Raw genomic sequence first — 21,862 nt, 5'->3', positions numbered from 1 at the left:
TCAAAAGCTGGGTGGCCTCTGGGACGAGAGGTGCTGTTGTCGCTAAAGTGCAGGAAATGCAGGATGGCCTCAAATCGTGCCCTGGACATTGCAGCAGAGAACATGGGCATGTGATGAATTGGGTTCGTGGACCAATATGACCGGAATTCATGCTTTTTGGTTAGGCCCATGTTGAGGAGAAGGCCCAGAATTTTTTTTAATTCGGAAACTTGGACGGGTTTCCACCGGAAAGACTGGGCATAATAGCTTCCCGGGTTGGCGGCTATAAATTGAGTGGCATACCGATTTGTTTCTGCCACGACTAAGTCCAAGAGCTCCCCAGTCAAGAACAGCTCAAAAAATCCCAGTGCCGAACCAATCTGAGCTGTCTCAACCCGAACTCCAGACTGGGCAATGAAAGGGGGAACTACTGGTGCGGCTGAAGTTGGGGGCTGCCAATCAGGGTTTGCCAGCACCTCAGGGACTCTAGGGGCTCTACGGGCCTGTCTGTGCGGTGGCTGCGACGGGGTAACTATTGCACGTGCCACCGTACCAGCTTCAACTGCCCTTCTGGTGCTCGCCACTTCACCATGTTCTACGGCAGTGCTGGTACTAGGTCCAGGGTGGGCTGCGCTGCTGGTGTATGCCTCACCACGTAATCCGACAGCGCCAGCCCCACTCTGCTGCCCTTGAAGCGGATCCTGCGCAACTTGTGGTCTAGCAACACGGGGCTGGGTACGCCTGGTGCTATCAGGGACCTCAACCTCCTCGTCCGAACTTTGGGTCAGACTGCCACTGCTTTCTACAGGTTCATAATCTGACGAATCCAGCGGGTCAGAAGAGGGTTCCCATTCCTCATCCGACTGGGTCAGAATCCTGTAGGCCTCTTCAGAAGAATACCCCTTGTTTGCCATTTGGTCAACTAAATTTAGGGGGTATTCCCTGAGACTAACCAAGAAAAAAAACAAGCCTGTCTTACAAATGGGAGGCTAGCGAAGTACCGGAAGCCGCTGCGATTGATAAAAAAATATCAAAACGGATTTTTTTTTATCGCCGCAGCGCTTGTGAAGTGATTGTGCAGTGATAAAAAAAAAATAATTAATAAATTGTCACTGCGGCGGGGCGGGCGTGGGTGAACGCACGTGTGGGCGACCGATCAGGCCTGATCGGGCAAACACTGCGTTTTGGGTGGAGGGCGAGCTAAGGTGACATTAATACTATTATAGATCTGAATGTGATCAGTTCTGATCACTTACAGATACTATAAAAGTACAAATGCTGATTAGCGATACGCTAATCAGCGAATCAGTGACTGAGGCGCTAACCGACGCTAACTACCTAACCAAGGGGCCTAAACTATCCTAAAACCTAACAGTCAATACTAGTGGGAAAAAAAAGTGACAGTTTACACTGATCACTTTTTTCCCTTTCACTAGGTGATTGACAGGGGCGATCAAGGGGTTAATTGGGGTGATCTGGGGCTAAGTGTAGTGTCTTGTGTACTTACAGTGATGTGTGCTCCTCTGCTGGGACCAACCGACGAAAAGGACCAGCAGAGGAGCACAGAAGCCATTTAACACATTACCGTATATACTCTAGTATAAGCCGACCCGAATATAAGCCGAGGCCCCTAATTTTACCCCCAAAAAATGGGAAAAATTATTGACTCGAGTATAAGACTAGGGTGGGAAATGCAGCTATAATGCAGAGTGTATGTGTATATAATGCACACACTCTACATTATATACACACATCTGCAAGAGGGTGACTCAGATTGATGGGAGTCTGACTCTGACTCCCTGTATTTAAAGGGTTTCTGTCACCCCATTAAACCATTTTTTTGTTTTTTTCTTTACTAATAATCCCTATAGTGCGATCTCATGATACATAAGCAAATTAATCATTTTGGTTCAGTAGAATTTGCTAAAAATCGATTTTTAAAATATGCTAATTACCTTGCTACCAGCAAGTAGGGCGGCTACTTGCTGGTAGCAGCCGCATCCTCCGATGGTAATGACGCCCCCTCGGCATGCTGATTGATAGGGCCAGGGAAGGGAATCGTTCTCTGCTGGCGCTGTTAGAATTTGAAATCTCGCGCCTGCGCCGTACCTGTCTTCAATCAGCGCAGGCGCACTGAGAGGCGGCCGCTCTCTCGACCGCTCCATCCTCAATGCGCCTGCGTCGATGAAGTCATCAAGTACACCCGGAAGAGATTTATTATTAATAATCGTTGGTGGTATAGTGTTAATAACTGTCATTTTTATAAAATTATTTATTCCCATTTCGTTGGTGGTTTTTGTGGCAGCATGCTTATTATGTACATACTTACATGATTCGAGCATCCAGCGACGTCACCAGACTCTCCGCCTCCTTCCAGCGATGCCGGCGTCTTCTCTTCCGGGTGTACTTGATGACGTCATCGACGCAGGCGCATTGAGGATGGAGCGGTCGAGCGAGCGGCCGCCTCTCAGTGCGCCTGCGCCGATTGAAGACAGGTACGGCGCAGGCGCGAGATTTCAAATTCTAACAGCGCCAGCAGAGAACGATTCCCTTCCCTGGCCCTGTCAATCAGCATGCCGAGGGGGCGTCATTACCATCGGAGGATGCGGCTGCTACCAGCAAGTAGCCGCCCTACTTGCTGGTAGCAAGGTAATTAGCATATTTTAAAAATCGATTTTTAGAAAATTCTACTGAACCAAAATGATTAACTTGCTTATGTATCATGAGATCGCACTATAGGGATTATTAGTAAAGAAAAAAAAATAAAACGGTTTAATGGGGTGACAGAAACCCTTTAATGCAGAGTGTGTGCATTATATACACACACACTCTGCATTAAATACAGGGAGCCATCCGCAGATCTCCACCCTAAACAGTGCCATCCACAGATCCCCCCTAAACAGTGCCATCCACAGATCCCCCTACAGTGCCATCCACAGATCCCCCTCCCCGACGCTCACAGCAGTATATTTATAAACGAATCAGTAACTACCGGTACTTTAACTCGCTGAGCTGAGCTCTTTACTCGGATTATTTGGATATCTTACTTTGTCTTAGCTCCGGTAATAGCAGGCAGTGCGGGGGGCGGCGCTCACTCACTGACATCACGCGCCTGCTCCCACTAGGCGGCGCAGGCGCGTGACGTCAGTGAGTGAGCGCCGCCCCCCGCACTGCCTGCTATTACCGGAGCTAAGACAGACCTAGACTCGAGTATAAGACGAGGGGGCTTTTTGAGCACAAAAATATGTGCCAAAAAACTCGTCTTATACTCAAGTATATACGGTATATTTATAAATATAATGTGTTAGATGGCTTCTGATTCGTTTTTTTTGAAAATCATCAGCCTGCCAGCGACGATCATTGGCTGGCAGGCTGATGACGAACTTGTCCTGTAACTTTTGCCGGCCCGCGATGCGCATGCGCGGGCCAGCTGTGAGCGTAATCTCGCGTCTCGCGAGATGATGCGTATATGCGTGACTCTGCCTGAGTGAGCCGCCTCCGGAACGCAATCCTGCGTTAGGCGGTCCGGAGGCAGTTAAGGGTACAGCCACACATGAAATTTTATGTGGAAAATCCACAGCAGAGATTTCAGAAAGAAGCTGAGATTTCAGAAATCTCATTCACAGGCTGTAGAGAAAACATGCAGCATAAACAGACTTGATCTGTGGTTATTCAATATGCAGCATGTCAAATTATGCTGTGGGTTCTAACCAAGGCTTTCAATCTCGGTAAAAAAAATGTTTCCCATGGAACATTGCTAATAAGTCTCAACACTATGGGGAGATCTCCCCATTCATTGCTCTGCTAGATTTATATCAAGCTAAAAGCTCAAGGGGAGTGTCTTTTCTGCTGCAGCTCAGGGGGCGTGTCTTAGCTCTCCCTATCACAGCTCAGGAGGCAGTTCAAGGATGAAACTGAGCATGTGCGTCCATCATAGTGAGCCGGACAAAGAAATGAGAAAAAACAAAACAGCAGGTGACGCCATACAGATTATATTAAATAACTCTGTGGCTATATAAAATTTATAATTACATGTACTTACAAAAGTATTCAGATCCAGGTGATGGTTTAAAAACTGTAGAATATTTTACTTTGTAAAAGTGTGGAGGGAAGACCAGGTCGCGGCTTTACACAACTGAGCCGCCGACGCCCGGTGGAAGTGAGCCCAGGAGGATCCAAGTGCCCTGGTAGAGTGGGCCGTGATCCCCGAAGGGGGCATCCTGTCCCGAACGCGGTAACATTCCAAAATAGTGGCGCGAATCCACCGGGAGATCTTCACCTTTGAAGCCGGCAAACCTCTTCCTAGACCCCTCCGGAAGGACGAACAAGGCGTCCATGCGCCGAAAGGGAGCCATGGCCGAAAGGTAAATCCGCAGAGCCCGCACCACATCTAGACGGTGTAACGACACCTCTCTCGGATGGGAGGGCCCAGGGCAAAAGGACGGCAGAACAATGTCCTCATTTAGGTGAAAAGCCGACACTACCTTGTGCAAAAAGGAAGGGAACGGACGGAGGACCACCTTGTCCTGATGAAAGACCAGGAATGGTTCATGGCATGACAGAGCTGGCAACTCTGAAACCCTGCGTATGGATGTGATGGCCACCAGGAAGGCCACTTTCCAGGACAGCAGGCGGAGGGAAGCCTCCCGCAAGGATTCGAAAGGAGAAGCTTGCAGAACCATCAATACCAAGTTGAGATCCCACGGATGAAGTGGGGGACGGTAATCTTTAAAAAATAAAATAGCAGCCACCCTGCAGAGCAGGGGTCTGCCTCCTACGACACTAAGCTAAAAACTGAAGTCTCTCTCCTGGCCGGAGTGGGTATAGCTTGCGGAGGAGGAGCTAACAGTTTTCAGCCGAGTGTCGCCTCCTAGTGGCAGCAAGCAGCTATACCCATGATCTGTGTCCCCCAATGATATAAGCGAGAAAACAGCCCCTTTCAGGCAGTTTTTGAGGTTGTGGATTTGGCCACACACACTGCAGATTTCCCTATACGGAAAGTCTGCAGACCTGCAATGGTCACCAAACTTTTTATGTTTCCAACAAATCTTTTTAAAATTGTTTGCACTTAGTGAAATGGCAAGCAGAATAACTTAAATTCGTTTTTTTTGTAAGTTGTACTGCAGCATTGTAAAATTACCTGAAGTCATCAAGGGTTTCTTCAATCATATTTCTAATGAAATTAATTTGAACAGATGTTAGCGGGGCTCCAGATTTCTCACTTGACAATGAATCTGCTATTTTTTCTGATAGAGAACAGGCAACTTCAGAACTCACAGAGTTAGACATCTTTGGACCTGCAGGAGAAAGTTATAAGTTAAAATAGATCTCCCACCATGAAAAAGAAACAAGCTGGTGAGCATTAACTGCACCAGCAAATGACCTCTTCGTAATCTGCATCTACTTTGGTACCAAGGTAAAAAGGCAAGGCAGATTTTCTCTCTGCAAATCAGCTACACAGAGAAGGGCCCCAGAGCAGAGACTGCTAAAGATTCCCCAATTAGCACCCAGCGAGCTTCAGTAGAAGGCACCACTATGCAGCAATTCTTCACTTTGATGAGCTTGTGCCCATCACTGTGAAAAGATAAGATAGATAAGATGCCTTTATTGTCACTGTACAATACAATGTACAATACAATGAAATGTTGTTTGGAGCAATCCTAGATGCCATGGACAGAGGAACAAGAACTGACATTTAAACTAAAGCATTACACTAGGAAAAAAAAACATTGCACTAGAAAGCATTACTATTCACAGTTCACAGTATATATATATAAAGAGCGAAGTAGGAAGTGCTTATGAGTATATATACACACTGATTCAGACACCACTGCAGACAAGAGATCATCATGGGTTCATGAATGCAGCAGTCACTTTCAGTCTGTGGTAGTTTCTATCCTAGGAAGGGGCAATAGTCTCTGAGCATTTAGGAGACTGATTGTTTTGGGGTAAAAGCTGTTCTTCAGCCTAGTGGTGCGGGCATGTAGGGCTCAAAGACGCCTACCAGAGGGTAGGGGAATGAAAAGGCTGTGGCCGGGGTGAGTTGGATCCCCGCAGATAATTTTTGCCCTGTTGCTGCAGCGAGCGGTGAAGATGTCCTCCAGTGATGATAGCTGAGTACCAGTGATTCTGCCAGCCATTCTGATGATGCGCTTGAGGGTCTTCTTGTCCTCAGAAGAGCAGCCGGAGTACCACACTGTAATGCAGTATGTGATAACAGATTCTATGGTGCACCTGTAAAGATTGACTAGCAGCTGTTTTGGGAGTTGTGCTTTCTTCAGACTCCTCAGAAAATAAAGCCTCTGAAGGACTTTTTTGGTAATTTCTGTTGTGTTTTTTATCCATGACAGGTCCAGACTAATATGAACTCCCAAGAATCTGAAACTTTGAACTATCTCCACGTTTCCACCATTAATGCTAATGGGATGGTGTCCATTTCGTTTCTTTCTCCTAAAATCCAGAATTAGCTCCTTTGTTTTCTTGGTATTGAGTATGAGGTTGTTGTTCTTACTCCATCTCTCTAGGTTCTCAACCTCTTTCCTATAGGCTGTTTCATCATTGTTGGAGATTAGGCCTATCACGGACGTGTCATCTGCAAATTTTATAATGGTATTGGTATTGTGAATAGGTTTACAGTCATTTGTGAAGAGGGATTAAAGGAGAGGGCTCAACACACAGCCTTGCGGTACCCCAGTGTTTAGTGTTCAGGATGAAGAAAAGTGCTTGCCCATGCGTACGATTCGCGGTCTTTTTGTAAGAAAATCCAGTATCCAGTTGCACAGGTGTGAGCTGAGACCCAAGTTGTTCAGTTTCGTTGCCAACTTGTTGGGAGGGATGGTGTTAAAGGCCGAGCTGTAATCAATGAACAGCATCCGCACATAGCTGTCTCTCTGCTCCAGTGTGACAGCGCAGTGTGAAGGGTAAGTGAGACAGCATCCTCAGTTGACCTATGTGCTCTGTAAGCAAACTGGTATTGGTCCATGGAGGTGCACATCTTGCTCTTCATGTGCCGGAGGACAAGTTGTTCAAAGCACTTCATAGCAATAGGAGTGAGAGCCACCGGGCGATAATCACTCAAGGTCTTCACCCCTGCCTGTTTTGGAATTGGGACAATTGTGGAGGACTTCAGGCAAGTGGGGACAATGGCCTGCTCTAGTGAGCTGTTAAACATACTGGTAAACACTGTTTTCAGCACAGTTTTTTAGGACTTTTCCAGGAACTTCATCAGGGCCAGCTGCTTTGTGGGGATTAATGTGGTTTAAGGCCCATTCTACCTCATGTGCTCTCAGCATCAGGGAACATGATGGAGCCTCTTGCTGGGCTAATTAGATGATAGGCAGCTCATTGTCTTTGTCATATCGTGCAAAAAAATGATTTAGGTCATCAAGAGAGAAAGAATTTCCAGTGTTGATAGAACAGGTGTTGCTCTTATAATTCGTAATGGACTTGATACCCTGCCACATGCGTCGGGAATCAGAGCTTGTAAAATGATGTTGTATTTTTGTTTTGTAGCAGTGCTTTGCCTCCTGAATGCCCCTCTTCAGATTGGACTTGGCTGTTTTGTACTCCTCTGGGTCTCCCTTTCGGAAAGCAATGTCACGTGCCTTCAAAAGGTTTTGGACATTTCTGTTTATCCATGGTTTCCTATTTGGGAAGGTCCGAATGATTTTGGTATCAGTGACATTGTCCATGCAAAATTTAATATAGGATAGGACAGAGGAGGCATATATGTTTAAGTCTGTGTGATTTTCCTTTGTAGCTGCCTGTTTAAACAAATCCCAATCTGTGTCCTCAAAACAATCCTGTAGTCTCATTGTGGCTCCTTCAGGCCAAACTCTGATTGTATGCAAAGTAGGCTTAATCCTGGTGATAAGAGGTTTGTATGCTGGAGCTAAAAACAGGTGTATTAGCATTTGCTATGTTGCAATAAACACGGTCCAATGTATTTCTCCCGCTAGTTGGGAATTTAACAAACTGGTAAAATTTGGCGAGCACAGTTTTGAGATTGGCTTGGTTAAAATCACCCACTAAGATGAACACTCCATCTGGATGGATATTTTGCAGACTGTTCGTAATATCATCCAATTTGTATATGTGAACACCAAAAAGCCATGTACTTACTTAATACTTTTGTGCCATTAACTGAAAAGTCTTGTTTCAACTGGGATGGAGCTTGCTTTCCCATTCTTTCACTTGCGTCTGGGGTCCGAGAAATGGGAACAGGTGATGTATTAATGGCTATTTGTTCACAGCTTGCTGGTTTTGAAGGCTAGAACAGGAAAGAAAAATGACTGTATTATTACCATTTCATATCGGTGACACCGGGATATTACAAGCTACAACATATATAATCTGTAAACAGATGTATAGAGATAACAAAGATCACATGAATGTAACGCTTTTATCAGACGCATAGCATGGACTACACATAATACGTAGGACAAAAACTGTAAGTTTACTACACAGATTACCTGTTTAACAATATTCTCTTTTAAATCCTGTTTTACAATGTATGGTTTTCTGCTTTTATATTCCGCATCTTGTGACTCATCTTCTTCTTTAATAGGACTTCCAATAATTAAGTGTAAAGGTGAGGAATGAATCCCTTGATTATTGGAACCTACGGGATGCCGTCTTGAAGGTATTGCACTGAACTGAGCCAAATAATCAAGGTCTAAGATGAAAGCAAACACATGTAGGATAATGTATTAACAGAGCAGGAGGAGCTGAGCAGATTGAAATATAGTTTTGTGGGAAAAGATTCAGTAAAACTTGTAACTTATTCACTTAAAAGGGCACAGACACCTTCAGGGGCAATTTGCTATCATTTTGGTCTAGAATCATTTTTGAAACCGATCTTTATAAAAAAAAAAATTCAACAGTTTTTCTTAGGGAATTCCATTTTTTCGATACTGGGCTGCGCTGTTGCGCAGTCTAGTATCACAGAGCTTGGAGCGCGCTCTGTGTTCTCCTCAGCAGCACAGGGGAGAAGGAAGCAGTCTCTCCCTTCCCCCTGTGCCGCTGCTGCCAATGAGGAAAGACGGGAGGAGGGACGGGCGGGTACACCGCACCACCAATGAAAGTTAACTTCTAAAACAAATACAGGAGGTGGCAGAATCACATAGCCGGCACCCTGCCTCTATGACAGGGTGCAGCGATCAGCCGTAGTTAACCCCCCATAGGGTGCCGGCTATGTGATTCTGCTGGCACCGCCTCCTGTATTAAAGGTTAACCATCATTGGTGGCGCAGTGCGTCCCCCCCCCACCCCCCAGTATTAAAAACATTGCTGGCGCAGTGCGCCACCCCCTCAACACCCCAGTATTAAAAACATTGGTGGCGCACCCCCAGTGCGCCCTTCTCCCCAGTATTAAAAACATTGGTGGCTCAGTGCGCCCTCCCCCTCTAAAGTATTAAAATCATTGGTGGCAGTGGCGACAGGGTGCCCTGCCCTCCTCCTCATTGGTGGCAGTGGCAGCTTCTGATCGGAGCCCCAGCAGTGTAATCCTGGGGTTCCGATCGGTTACGCTACTGAAGCCCTGGCTGCCATGGTAATCGCCCTGTTGCTGTGTGTACTATGCACACGGCAGCAGGGAGAGTGTGAGGTCCTATTCACCATCATAGAACTCTATTATGGTGAATAGGACAAGGGATCAAAAGATCCCAGGTTCTAGCCCATAAATAAAACAGTAAAAAAAATAAAAAGTAAAAAAAATATATTATATATATAAATAAATAAATAAATAGTTGAAAAAAAACTCCAAAATATTAAGTATAAATCACCCCCTTTCCCAATTTTACATAAAAAATATATAAACAATAAATAAACATATCACATGTTGCCACGTCCGAAAAGTCCAATCTATTAAAATATAATTAAAAAATCTCCTATGCGGTGAACGCCAGAACAGAAAAAGATAAAAATAAAAACTGCGCGATTCGACATTTTTTTTTGTCACCTTGTCCCCCCAAAAAATAGGATCGGACTGTTCGATTATGAGCCGGACGTTCCATAAAATGCGGAATGCACGCTTCTTTTTTGGGCATTTCATTTTTTTCGAGTGGTATCGAATATCTCAATACTTTTTTATGGTATCGAAACAGAATCAAAATTTTGGTATCGAAACAATCCTAGTTTTTCTTATACAGATTTCACATCTCATAAGTAGTCACTATAAGGAAACAATTCACAGGTTGATAAGAATTTCGCTTCAATGACTGTTTATGAGGTGTCAGGAGTTCAGAGATGAGGTCTACACATGAAGCCCTCAGAACAATTCTCTGATGGAGTTGCTGTAAAATAGAGAGCTTCATAGTTTGCAAATGCACTTAACCCCTTAAGGACTCATCCCTATTTCACCTTAAGGACATTTTTTGCAAATCTGACCAGTGTCACTTTAAGTGCTGATAACTTTAAAACGCTTTGACTTATCCAAGCCATTCTGAGATTGTTTTTTCGTCACATATTGTACTTCATGATACTGGTAAAATGAAGTAAATTTTTTTTTTTATTATTTATAAAAAAAAAATACCAAATTTATCAAAAATTTGTAAAAAAATTGCAAATTTCCAAGTTTCAATTTCTCTACTTTTATAATACATAGTAATACCTCCAAAAATAGTTATTACTTTACATTCCCCATATGTAAACTTCATGTTTGGATCATTTTGGGAATGATAATTTATTTTTTGGGGATGTTACAAGGCTTAGAAGTTTAAAAGCAAATCTTGAAATTTTTCAGGAATTTTCAAAAACCCAATTTTTAGGGACCAGTTCAGGTCTGAAGTCACTTTGCGAGGCTGACATAATAGAAACCACCCAAAAATGACCCCATTCTATAAACTACACCCCTCAAGGTATTCAAAACTGATTTTACAAACCATGTTAACCCTTTAGGTGTTCCACAAGAATTAATGGAAAATAGAGATACAATTTCAAAATTTCACTTTTTTGGCCGATTTTCCATTTTATATATATTTTTTTGTGTTTCCATAGTCTGAGAGCCATAATTTTTTCAGTTTTTAGGCGATTACCTTGGGTAGGGTATGATTTTTGCGGTATGAGATGACGGTTTTATTGGCAGTATTTTGGGGTGCGTGTGACTTTTTGATCGCTTGCTATTACACTTTTTGTGATGTAAGGTGACAAAAAATGGTTTATTTAGCACAGTTTTTATTTTTTATGGTGTTCATCTGAGGGGTTAGGTCATGTGATATGTTTATAAAGCTGGTCGATACGGACGCGGCGATACCTAATATGTATACTTTATTTTTGACCAATTATTATTTTTACTTTATTTGGGGAAAATGACAATTTTGTTTATTTTTACTTGAAACTTAATATTTCTTTTTAACCACCTCAGCCCCCAGTGCTTAAACACCCTGAAAGACCAGGCCACTTTTTACACTTCTGACCTACACTACTTTCACCGTTTATTGCTCGGTCATGCAACTTACCACCCAAATGAATTTTACCTCCTTTTCTTCTCACTAATAGAGCTTTCATTTGGTGGTATTTCATTGCTGCTGACATTTTTACTTTTTTTGTTATTAATCGAAATTTAACGATTTTTTTGAAAAAAAAAACATTTTTCACTTTCAGTTGTAAAATTTTGCAAAAAAAACGACATCCATATATAAATTTTGCGCTAAATTTATTGTTCTACATGTCTTTGATTAAAAAAAAATGTTTGGGTAAAAAAAAAATGGTTTGGGTAAAAGTTATAGCGTTTACAAACTATGGTACAAAAATGTGAATTTCCGCTTTTTGAAGCAGCTCTGACTTTCTGAGCACCTGTCATGTTTCCTGAGGTTCTACAATGCCCAGACAGTACAAACACCCCACAAATGACCCCATTTCGGAAAATACACACCCTAAGGTATTCGCTGATGGGCATAGTGAGTTCATAGAACTTTTTATTTTTTGTCACAAGTTAGCGGAAAATGATGATTTTTTTCTTTTTTTTTTTTTTTCTTACAAAGTCTCATATTCCACTAACTTGTGACAAAAAATAAAAACTTCCATGAACTCACTATGCCCATCACGAAATACCTTGGGGTCTCTTCTTTCCAAAATGGGGTCACTTGTGGGGTAGTTATACTGCCCTGGCATTCTAGGGGCCCAAATGTGTGGTAAGGAGTTTGAAATCAAATTCTGTAAAAAATGACGAGTGAAATCCGAAAGGTGCTCTTTGGAATGTGGGCCCCTTTGCCCACCTAGGCTGCAAAAAAGTGTCACACATCTGGTATCTCCGTATTCAGTAGAAGTTGGGGAATGTGTTTTGGGGTGTCTTTTTACATATACCCATGCTGGGTGAGATAAATATCTTGGTCAAATGCCAACTTTGTATAAAAAAATGGGAAAAGTTGTCTTTTGCCAAGATATTTCTCTCACCCAGCATGGGTATATGTAAAAAGACACCCCAAAACACATTCCCCACCTTCTCCTGAGTACGGAGATACCAGATGTGTGACACTTTTTTGCAGCCTAGATGGGCAAAGGGGCCCACATTCCAAAGAGCACCTTTCGAATTTCACTCGTCATTTTTTACAGAATTTGATTTCAAACTCCTTACCACACATTTGGGCCCCTAGAATACCAGGGCAGTATAACTACCCCACAAGTGACCCCATTTTGGAAAGAAGAGACCCCAGGGTATTCGCTGATGGGCATAGTGAGTTCATGGAAGTTTTTATTTTTTGTCACAAGTTAGTGGAATATGAGACTTTGTATGAAAAAAAAAAAAAAAAAAAAAAATCATCATTTTCCACTAACTTGTGACAAAAAATAAAAAATTCTAGGAACTCGCCATGCCCCTCACGGAATACCTTGGGGTGTCTTCTTTCCAAAATGGGGTCACTTGTGGGGTAGTTATACTGCCCTGGCATTTTCCAGGGGCCCTAATGTGTGGTAAGTAGGTAAATGACCAGTGAAATCCGAAAGGTGCTCTTTGGAATGTGGGCCCCTTTGCCCACCTAGGCTGCAAAAAAGTGTCACACATCTGGTATCGCCGTATTCAGGAGACGTTGGGGAATGTGTTTTGGGGTGTCTTTTTACATATACCCATGCTGGGTGAGATAAATATCTTGGTCAAATGCCAACTTTGTATAAAAAAATGGGAAAAGTTGTCTTTTGCCAAGATATTTCTCTCACCCAGCATGGGTATATGTAAAATGACACCCCAAAACACATTCTCCACCTTCTCCTGAGTACGGAGATACCAGATGTGTGACACTTTTTTGCAGCCTAGGTGGGCAAAGGGGCCCATATTCCAAAGAGCACCTTTCGGATTTCACTCGTCATTTTTTACAGAATTTGATTTCAAACTCCTTACCACACATTTGGGCCCCTAGAATGCCAGGGCAGTATAACTACCCCACAAGTGACCCCATTTTGGAAAGAAGAGACCCCAGGGTATTCGCTGATGGGCATAGTGAGTTCATGGAAGTTTTTATTTTTTGTCACAAGTTAGTGGAATATGAGACTTTGTATGAAAAAAAAAAAAAAAAAAAAAAAAATCATTTTCCACTAACTTGTGACAAAAAATAAAAAATTCTAGGAACTCGCCATGCCCCTCACGGAATACCTTGGGGTGTCTTCTTTCCAAAATGGGGTCACTTGTGGGGTAGTTATACTGCCCTGGCATTTTCCAGGGGCCCTAATGTGTGGTAAGTAGGTAAATGACCAGTGAAATCCGAAAGGTGCTCTTTGGAATGTGGGCCCCTTTGCCCACCTAGGCTGCAAAAAAGTGTCACACATCTGGTATCGCCGTATTCAGGAGACGTTGGGGAATGTGTTTTGGGGTGTCTTTTTACATATACCCATGCTGGGTGAGAGAAATATCTTGGCAAAAGACAACTTTTTCCATTTTTTTATACAAAGTTGGCATTTGACCAAGATATTTATCTCACCCAGCATGGGTATATGTAAAATGACACCCCAAAACACATTCCCCAACTTCTCCTGAGTACGGCGATACCAGATGTGTGACACTTTTTTGCAGCCTAGATGCGCAAAGGGGCCCAAATTCCTTTTAGGAGGGCATTTTTAGACATTTGGATACCAGACTTCTTCTCACGCTTTGGGGCCCCTAGAATGCCAGGGCAGTATAAATACCCCACATGTGACCCCATTTTGGAAAGAAGACACCCCAAGGTATTCAATGAGGGGCATGGCGAGTTCATAGAAATTTTTTTTTTTTGGCACAAGTTAGCGGAAATTGATATTTTTTATTTTTTTCTCACAAAGTCTCCCGTTCCGCTAACTTGGGACAAAAATTTCAATCTTTCATGGACTCAATATGCCCCTCACGGAATACCTGGGGGTGTCTTCTTTCCGAAATGGGGTCACATGTGGGGTATTTATACTGCCCTGGCATTCTAGGGGCCCTAAAGCGTGAGAAGAAGTCTGGAATATAAATGTCTAAAAAATTTTACGCATTTGGATTCCGTGAGGGGTATGGTGAGTTCATGTGAGATTTTATTTTTTGTCACAAGTTAGTGGAATATGTGACTTACAGAGGGGGGGGGGGGGGGGATCAATGACAGGGGGGTGATCAATGACAGGGGGGGTGATCAATGACAGGGGGGTGATCAGGGAGTCTATATGGGGTGATCACCCAACTGTCATTGATCACCCCCCTGTAAGGCTGCATTCAGACGTCCGTATGATTTTTACGGATCCGATCAGTCTATCAGTGGATCCGTAAAAATCATGCGGACATCTGAATGGAGCTTTACAGGGGGGTGATCAATGACAGAGGGGTAATCAATGACAGGGGGGTGATCAGGGAGTCTATATGGGGTGATCACCACAGTCATTGATCACTCCCCTGTAAGGCTGCATTCAGACGTCCGTATGATTTTTACGGATCCGATCAGTCTATCAGTGGATCCGTAAAAATCATGCGGACATCTGAATGGAGCTTTACAGGGGGGTGATCAATGACAGAGGGGTAATCAATGACAGGGGGGTGATCAGGGAGTCTATATGGGGTGATCACCACAGTCATTGATCACTCCCCTGTAAGGCTGCATTCAGACGTCCGTATGATTTTTACGAATCCGATCAGTCTATCAGTGGATCCGTAAAAATCATGCGGACATCTGAATGGAGCTTTACAGGGGGGTGATCAATGACAGAGGGGTAATCAATGACAGGGGGGTGATCAGGGAGTCTATATGGGGTGATCACCACAGTCATTGATCACTCCCCTGTAAGGCTGCATTCAGACGCCCGTATGATTTTTACGGATCCGATCAGTCTATCAGTGGATCCGTAAAAATCATGCGGACATCTGAATGGAGCTTTACAGGGGGGTGATCAATGACAGAGGGGTAATCAATGACAGGGGGGTGATCAGGGAGTCTATATGGGGTGATCACCACAGTCATTGATCACTCCCCTGTAAGGCTGCATTCAGACGTCCGTATGATTTTTACGGATCCGATCAGTCTATCCGTAAAAATCATGCGGACATCTGAATGGAGCTTTACAGGGGGGTGATCAATGACAGGGGGGTGATCAGGGAGTCTATATGGGGTGATCACCTCCGTCATTTATCACTCCCCTGTAAGGCTGCATTCAGACGTCCGTATGATTTTTACGGATCCGATCAGTCTATCAGTGGATCCGTAAAAATCATGCGGACATCTGAATGGAGCTTTACAGGGGGGTGATCAATGACAGGGGGGTAATCAATGACAGGGGGGTGATCAGGGAGTCTATATGGGGTGATCAGGGGTGATCAAGGGCTAATAAGGGGTTAATAAGTGACGGGGGGGGGGGGGGGGGTGTAGTGTAGTGGTGCTTGGTGCAACATATTACTGAGCTGCCTGTGTCCTCTGGTGGTCGATCCAAACAAAGGGGACCACCAGAGGACCAGGTAGCAGGTATATTAGACGCTGTTATCAAAACAGCGTCTAATATACCTGTTAGGGGTTAAAAAAATCACATCTCCAGCCTGCCAGCGAACGATCGCCGCTGGCAGGCTGGAGATCCACTCGCTTACCTTCCGATCCTGTGAACGCGCGCGTCTGTGTGCGCGCGTTCACAGGAAATCTCGCGTCTCGCGAGAGGACGCACCGGCGCGTCCACCCAGAACAACAGGACCGCCGCAAAGACGCAATCCTGCGTACGGCGGTCCTGAGGTGGTTAAGGAAAACGTTATTTTTCCAACTTTTTTTTTTTTTTTTCACTTTATTTTTTTGTCCCACTTTGGGACTTGAACTTTTGGGGGTCTAATCCTTTACAATGCATTCCAATACTTCTGTATTGGAATGCATTGGCTGTATGAGTAATACTGTGTGTATTACTCATACAGCTTACGGCCTGTGAGATCCAGGGGGCTGGATCTCACAGGCTCTTCACCGGAAGGCAGCGCGATGCCTTCCTTAGACATCGCACTGCCTTCCATGCTATCGGGTCCCCCCTACAGCCGCATGGGGACCCGATGGCACCGCCAAACCGTAGGTCTGAATTGACCTGCGGTTTGCGGCGATCGCAGGCGTTGTGACAGGGCGTTGTGACAGGATGCCCGCTGAATGATTTCAGCGGGCATCCTGTTCCTATTAACCCCCGCCGCGCCGCAATGTCTGTTTAAAGTTAGGACGTACCAGTTAGGACTCGGGAAACAGGGTGTACCGGTTACGCCCTAAGTCCCTAAGGGGTTAAAGTGAAAGTTGTATGGGACAAACTGTTAACAAGTTTTAATAAAGACTAAGACCTCTTTCAGACGGGCGTTGCGGGAAAATGTGCGGGTGCGCTACGGGAACGCCCGCGATTTTTCCGCGCGAGTGCAAAACATTGTAATGCGTTTTGCACTCGCGTGAGAAAAATCACGCATGTTTGGTACCAATACTACTTCACAGAAGTTCGGGCTTGGAATCGGTGTTCTGTAGATTGTATTATTTTCCCTTATAACATGGTTATAAGGGGAAATAATAGCATTCTGAATACAGAATGCATAGTAAAATAGCGCTGGAGGGGTTAATTTAAAAAAAATAATAATTTAACTCACCTTAATCCACTTGATCGCGGAGGCCGGCATCTCCTTCTGTCTCCTTTGCTGAACAGGACCTGTGGTGAGCATTCATTACAGGAAAATGACCTGTGGTGAAGTCACTCCAGTCATCACATGATCCATCACCATGGAAAAAGATCATGTGATGACCGAAGTGACGTCACCACAGGTCGATTTCCTGTAATGAATGCTCACCACAGGTCCTGTTCAGCAAAGGAGACAGAAGGAGATGCTGGCCTCCGCGATCAAGTGGACTAAGGTGAGTTAAATTATTTTTTATTTTTATTTTTTCCCTCCAGCGCTGTTTTACTATGCATTCTGTATTCACAATGCTATTATTTTCCCTTATAACCATGTTATAAGGCAAAATAATAATTATCGGGTCTCCATCACGATCGTCTTCTAGCAACCGTGCGTGAAAATCGCACCGCATCCGCACTTGCTTGCGATTTTCACGCAACCCCATTCACTTCTATGGGGCCTGCGTTACGTGAAAGAATATAGAGCATGCTGCGATTTTCACGCAACGCACAAGTGATGCGTGAAAATCACTGCTCATGTGAACAGCCCCATAGAAATTAATGGGTCGGTATTCAGTGTGGGTGCAATGCGTTCAACTCACGCATGGCATCCGCACGGAATACTCGCCCGTGTGAAAGGGGCCTAACTGAAAGAATGATTTTTAGACCAAAATGAGTACAATGCCAAAACTTCCCCCAAAGGTGTTCGTAGCCTTTAAATCTCTGCTCATTCTGAGCTTTGGAGTCTGGCAGAGGCTGCTAGTCAGCGAATGCAGTAAAACTGCAGAATGGAGTGGTAGTCCCATATGTTAGTTCATTGTTCCATTCACTTTACAGGGACAGTAACCCCTAAAAAATATAAAAATAGGAAAAAGCATAACCTGCTAAGGAAAATTTGCCTATAACTTTTTCTGCATGCATATAGGCAAACTGCTACCAAAAACAGTTTTTTAGCAGAGTTCCTGCAGTCAGAGAAGTGCCCCCTTCCTCCCAGCTCCTTCATCTTCAGATGGGGACAGATTCTGTGCACTGACATGACCTTACAGACAAGGAAACTTGGAAAAGGGACGGAGCTTAATACACTTCAATGGACACAAAGTACTGTGAAAAAGGAAACTGCAAAACCTCTTACAAATCACCCCCCTCCTGTTTGTGCAGGTAGACTATACAGTACCAGTGCATTGACACTACAGAAAGTGTTACCCAGCTTTCCCAGGTTGCCTGAATGTATTACAGGAGGGATTATAAGTCACGTGGAGCTGTACACACTGTCCAGATAATGTTACACTTACATTATTGTTTTCCCGGGATCGTAAAAGGCAAATCTGCTATGGCACTATTTAGGAGTGATGAGGGGGATTTGCCTTGGAAGATTTATTATTCTGCAGTCTATTAAAAGTTCCTGGTTTAGCTATATAAAGGCAGGCAAATTTGGAATTCAGCTGTCTGGGAAAGCTGGGTAACAATCACTGCAGAGATGCAATAGAGGTCATAAATAACAAATTTCAGGACAACTGTGAGTATAATCTTACGAAACAAGAACAAATAAAGACACATAAGGAGATTGTTAGGTACTGTTTGTATTTTTTATTTTTTTTTGGAATGTGGATTTAGTAGCCCTTTAAGGCTCAAAGTAGTCCAAATCCTAAAGTGGTTAAGCATAATTACTGATATTATTGTGGGCCTCTCACAACTGTTGCTGTTTTTCATTAACCAATAAAGTTGCGTTCTACTACATTATATAAGGTCTCAATATTCAACAAAATCGATATCACATACCGTTTCCTTTAGATGCAAACTCTTCCATTACTCTCAAGTGTAAAGCATCTTCAGGGGAGAAAAATATATAAAAAATATACATATATTTCATAAAGACATGATATGCATGTATAAAAACACCAAATTAACAAAACAACTTCAAGGCATCTTAAGGCCACAATCAATTATGGCACATTTGTTGAGAATTTTGCACCAAAAAATTCAATGTAAATTACAGTACAATACAAGTGAATGGAATTTTCAAAAACAGATTTTTGATTATGGGATTTTCAAAATCAAATTTTTGCTTTGGATATAAGGGCATGCTACAGATTTTCAAATCCATGGGATGCTGCAGATATGCAACATGATGAGACTGCTGCAAAATTCCTATGTAAGGCTACTTTCCCATCTGCACTTTGTATTCTGGTTTTGAGATTCGGCAGAGGATCTCAAAATCGGAGCAACACGTTTCACAAACAGATCAGTATCGATCAGAATGCAATCTGTTCTGGTTTGTTCCATTTTGTGACTGAACACAAAACCACTGAAAGCTGCAGTTTCGTGTCCGGTCCGTGAAATAGAACAAACCACATCTGGCACTAAAAACAATGTGCCAGATCTGTTTTATTTTGAACCAAAAAAAAAAAAAAAAGGATCCGTCACCAATTGACTTACATTGTTTTTAGTGCCAGATCCAGTTTGTTCAGTTTCGATCTAATACAACTACATCCGAAAGGAACAAATGCATCCTGATATATTAGATCAAACGAAAGAATTCTGTTCCGGTTTTGAGATCCTCTGCCGCTCACAAAAAGGAATACAAAGCGCAAATGTGAAAGTGGCCTGCCTAACATAATGAAAAATCTGCAGCATCTCAACTCACTGTATAAAACAAATGTTCTTTATTAGACATACTGTACTTACAGGGGTTGGCCCATCTCAGACATTGATGCCATATCACCAGGATATGCCCTCAATGTCAGATAGGAACGAATTCCACCTCTGGTAACCACTCCTATCTCCGAAACAGGGCCCACAAAGTGAATGGAAAAGCACACTGTGCATACGTGGAATACTCTACATTGACTGTTACTAGCTGTTTTCATTTGTCCCACAGTGTTGAATGGTAAGCAGTGAATGGAGGGTGGCTGAACCTGGAGCAGGTCCCAGAGGGACCACACCTATCTGACATTGACAGCATATCTTAGCAATATGTCTGAGATGTCAATACCCTTTTAATGGGGCTGTCCAGTATTGATGGACTATTCTTAGTACAGGCCATCACTGGCAGGGGTCCGACACCTCGTCAATCAGCTGTTTTGGAGTAGCTCCAGGACCAGAACTACACAACTCAGTCCAATGTGTGAAGTAGACAGTGATTTTTACTGTAGTGCTGCTCCCATTCTCTTCAATTGGGGCAGTAACTATCTCAATCCATTATGAGATACATGGCCAATCCTGAAGACAGGCATCAATAGAAAAAGCAATGGAAACCACTTTAATAAAATAAAAAACTTACCCTCACGTACTGGAGAAAATATGTCACCCAGACTACTTCTTCCAAAAGAATCTACTGATTTTAAGTCTGATGTCTTAGCAAAGTCTGTTTCTTTTGATGGTATTACATCAAGACTTGTGCTATGTGGAATACCTAGGGGGGAATAAGGAAAACATAAATTAACATGGCAAAAAACAAAAATATATTATGATCCAATGACATAACTAGCCTTTTAGCTGTCGACAACCAATTGCAGTGCAGAATTAAAGGGGTTGTCCGGGTTCACAGCTGAACCCGGATATACCTCCCTTTTCACCGAGGCAGCCCCCTGACTTGAGCATCGGAGCAGTTCATGCTCCGATGCTCTCCTTTGCTAAATCGCGCAGGACGAAGGCATTTTCAGGAGTTCCAGTGACGAACCGGGCTCTCCGTGGCACTGCCAGGAGGCCTGGTGACGTCACCGGCACTGATGGGCAGGCTTTAGCGCTGCCCTAGCCGGTAAACGGAAGCTTCCGCCTGGCAGTGTATTATTGTAAACAAAAGAGCCTTTGCCCTGCGTGATCTAGCTCCAATGCTAACATCAGGTGGGCTGCCTGGGTGAAAATATGGGTATGTCCGGGTTCAGCTATGAACCTGGAAAATCCCATTAAAGGGGTCTAGGTTGTCTAGGTTCAGAGCTGAACCCGGATATAGACTCTTTACTTATTTACTATCTATGAGTGGAGCATCGAAGCGTTTCCTTGCTCCGATGCTCCCTCTTGCCTTGCGCTGCATCGCGCAGGGCAAGGTATACTATTTGTTTACTGCCGGTAACATACTGGGTTTCTCCTCACTATGCTAGGCGGAGACTTCTGTGTAGCAAATGAGCGGTCTGTAGTGGTGCCCTAGGCTGTATTAGAGGAGGGTGCCATGACGTCACCGGCACAAATGGGCGGTCTGTAGCGCTGGCTTAGGCCGTTTCAGAAGAGAGTAGGGCAGCGCTAAAGTGCTCTCGGAAGGTGGGAATGAAAAAATAGAAAATTTAAATAGGCCACATCCTAACTGTTATATAGCATGCCACATTATTTATATCAGGCTTTTATTAAATATGATTCAAATGATAGTTACATAAAAAAAATATAAAAAATTTCCAATTTCACAATTTTTGTTTTTCAGCAGCTGACATGTCATAATTAGAACATTAAATCTTAACAAGCCTGTTTTAGCAACTACTTGCATTCCCCATGTACTAACAATTCTGAAGTGTCTATTCTTATGAATCTATGTTGTGCCATTCCTTTGCTATTTCTACCAGAAGTATAAATGTATTACCAGCAATTTTCAGTAAAGGTACAGATGCATGGGTGTCCTTGCAGTGTCTGATACCAGCAGCACTGATTGGGCAGAGTCAGACACACCCGCTCCTGGTAACACCCAGCAGTACCTTTACTGAAATTAATTTGTAAAGTTGTAGCAGGAATAATACAGGAATGGCACAACATACAGACATAGGAATAGATGCCCCAGAACTGTTATTACATGGGGGATGCAAATACGGTAGTTACTAAAACAGACATGTCAGGAGAGGAGACAGGTTCACTTTAAA

General features: G+C 43.5%; 1 protein-coding gene across 3 annotated transcripts in view; it reads right to left on the bottom strand.

Annotated features, from left to right (window-relative positions):
- The window catches only part of NEDD1 (NEDD1 gamma-tubulin ring complex targeting factor), a 108,266-nt gene that overhangs the window by 17,577 nt on the left and 68,827 nt on the right, over positions 1 to 21,862 (bottom strand). For all 3 annotated transcript variants that reach the window (XM_040408238.1, XM_040408247.1, XM_040408255.1), the window contains 5 exons: positions 20,299 to 20,430; positions 18,798 to 18,845; positions 8,451 to 8,653; positions 8,101 to 8,248; positions 5,120 to 5,276 (listed from right to left, as the gene is read on the bottom strand). In XM_040408238.1, the coding sequence (XP_040264172.1) occupies positions 5,120 to 5,276; positions 8,101 to 8,248; positions 8,451 to 8,653; positions 18,798 to 18,845; positions 20,299 to 20,430 (688 nt within the window). The remainder of the gene's footprint in view (positions 1 to 5,119; positions 5,277 to 8,100; positions 8,249 to 8,450; positions 8,654 to 18,797; positions 18,846 to 20,298; positions 20,431 to 21,862) is intronic.

Source organism: Bufo bufo, chromosome 1 (genome assembly GCF_905171765.1).
Source record: "Bufo bufo chromosome 1, aBufBuf1.1, whole genome shotgun sequence".
NCBI classification, from domain to species: Eukaryota; Metazoa; Chordata; class Amphibia; order Anura; family Bufonidae; genus Bufo; species Bufo bufo.
The sequence above is the reverse complement of the archived record's forward strand: the minus strand, read 5'-3'. Positions and strand labels throughout refer to the sequence as shown.